General features: G+C 48.8%; 2 protein-coding genes across 2 annotated transcripts in view; both read left to right on the forward strand.

Annotated features, from left to right (window-relative positions):
• Window positions 1-917: 917 nt before the first annotated feature.
• Window positions 918-1,535, forward strand: LOC110036462 (hydroquinone glucosyltransferase-like). Its single transcript, XM_020740912.1, has one exon. It carries the CDS (start codon window positions 918-920, stop codon window positions 1,533-1,535), a length of 618 nt encoding a protein of 205 aa, XP_020596571.1.
• A 138-nt stretch (window positions 1,536-1,673) lies between these two features.
• LOC110036463 (hydroquinone glucosyltransferase-like) overlaps window positions 1,674-2,281 on the forward strand; it is a gene marked incomplete at its 5' end in the record, with an annotated part of 842 nt that continues 234 nt past the window's right edge. The window contains 2 exon segments of the mRNA XM_020740913.1: window positions 1,674-1,785; window positions 1,788-2,268. Coding sequence (XP_020596572.1) covers window positions 1,674-1,785; window positions 1,788-2,268 — 593 coding nt within the window.

Raw genomic sequence — 2,281 nt, forward strand, 5'->3', positions numbered from 1 at the left:
AAAAAACTGCGGTGTGGTGCCGCTCCAAATGCACCCCAAGTAATGATCATTTTAATATATAATCATGATTGATTTATACTTGATCTATGTTCGATCATCTTTTGAACAAAGGCTGGATAATTATTAAATCATTATCAAATAATCTAATCACGATCGATGTAAACTAGGTTACATTTCAATTAATGCTCAACAAATGGTCATATTTCTATTAACGTTCAACTAAAATTTGATTTAATCATTGCTCGATCGTCATACCACCAAACTCTAGTAGGCAACATAATATCTACTAGCATTGAGGGTTTAGGGTATCACCATTGTTATTATGAGATCAGCATAGGGTTTAGATTTTTTTTTTCTAATAAAATAAATAATATAAAAATCTAGCAAATTTGTCTTATTAAATTAAGAGTCTGTTTGAGGTAGTTTATTTGGTGCAGTGACGTTTTGAAAACGCACCTGACCTGTTTGGGTAAACTGCATTTTGACAGCTTATGAGTTTTCAAAAGTTTTCAAAATGCTGAAAAAAATGCTGAAAACAGCGTTTTCACACTGCACATGTCTAGGTGAGGTGACGACTTTCTGACTACGGTCTGACTTCTAAAAAAAAATAAAAATTTATAGTAGCCACCGCACCTAATTTATCGACAGATTATTTTTAATCAGCTGATAAACAGATTATTCAATAAACTATAGCTGACCCCAAATAAATCCTAAATTATTCTTTGACTTTAATGACCCCATCCAACATTTTCTAGAAATCTCATATTAGATGAACATATTTTCAATTAATAATTTTATTTCCCACTCAAGATTTTCTCCTGATATTTTATAAATTGCTCCACCTTCCCCGCTGGACCCGCTCACCTCTCCCCATTGCCCCGATCGCAGAAACAGGGAGCGATAGCAGAACAGAGCAGATGGCCATGGATGACGGAGCAAGGCGACCTCACGTAGTCTTCCTCCCCACTCCCGGCATGGGCCACCTCATCCCCATCTCCGAGCTCGCCAAACTCCTCGTCGACCGCCACCACTTCACCGTCACCATCATCGTCTTCTCCGATTTCTCCAACAAAGCACAGGAAACTCTCCTTTCCTCCCTCCCTTCCTCCATCACCTCCCTTCCCCTTCCCCCAATCTCCCTCTCCGATCTCCCCCATGATTCCCGCATCGAAACCCGCATCTCCGTCGCCTCATCCCGCTCCATCCCCTCACTTCGCTCCATCCTCTCCAACCTCCTCTGCTCCACCAACCTCGTCGCCTTCGTCGCCGATCTGTTCGCTTCCGCCGCCTGCGATGCCGCCAAAGACCTCAAAATCCCGCACTACATCTTCATCCCCACCAATCTACTGTTCCTCACCCTCATGTTTCATCTCCCCTCTCTCAACGCCGATCTCCAATGCGATTTCTGGGAGCTGGACCGCCCAGTCCAGCTCCCTGGCTTCCCTCCCATCCCCGGCTCCGAAATCCTCCACCCGCTTCAAGATCGGATGCTACAAATGGATGCTGGAACACGCAAGGCGTTACCTGGAGGCTGATGGCATATTGGTGAACTCCTTCGATGCAATCGAAGCAGAGGCCGCCGAGATTCTCAAGAAAGAAGAACAAGGTCGGCCGACGGTGTACACCGTCGGCCCACCTTGTTCTTCTTTCTTGAGAATCTCGGCGGGCCCCGGCGCTGACTGCTTGAAATGGCTCGATTTGCAGCCAAAGGGCTCCGTCATCTTCGTCTCCTTCGGAAGCGCGGGCACTCTTTCAACAGAGCAGTTGGGTGGGCTCGCGCTGGGGTTTTGGAGGCGAGCGGCCAACGTTTCCTTTGGGTTGTTCGTAGCCCTATGGATTTGAACTCCGCCGGAACTTACTTCACCGCGCGGAGTGCCGACAACCCCTTCGCGTACTTGCCTGAAGGATTTCTGGAGCGGACGAAAGGCGTCGGCTTGGTGGTTTCTTCATGGGCGCCGCAGGTGGAGGTTTTGGGCCATTGTTCAACGGGTGGATTTCTGTCTCATGGTGGGTGGAACTCGACGCTGGAAAGCATGGCAAGCGGCGTGCCGATGATTGTCTGGCCGCTTTTTGCGGAGCAGAGAATGAACGCGGTGTTGCTGGTGGAGGGAGTTGGGGCGGCGATGGCGTTGAAGGTGAGGCAGGATGGGGTGTATGACAGGGAGGAGATTGGGAGGGTTGTGAGGGAGTTGATGGAAGGGGAGGAAGGGGAGAGGACGAGGAAGAGGGCGAAGGAGCTTCAGGTTGAGGCGGCGGCGGCGATGGGGGGGGGGGGTTCGTA

The sequence above is a fragment of the Phalaenopsis equestris genome, unplaced genomic scaffold, assembly GCF_001263595.1.
Source record: "Phalaenopsis equestris unplaced genomic scaffold, ASM126359v1 Scaffold206995, whole genome shotgun sequence".
Lineage (NCBI taxonomy): Eukaryota > Viridiplantae > Streptophyta > Magnoliopsida > Asparagales > Orchidaceae > Phalaenopsis > Phalaenopsis equestris.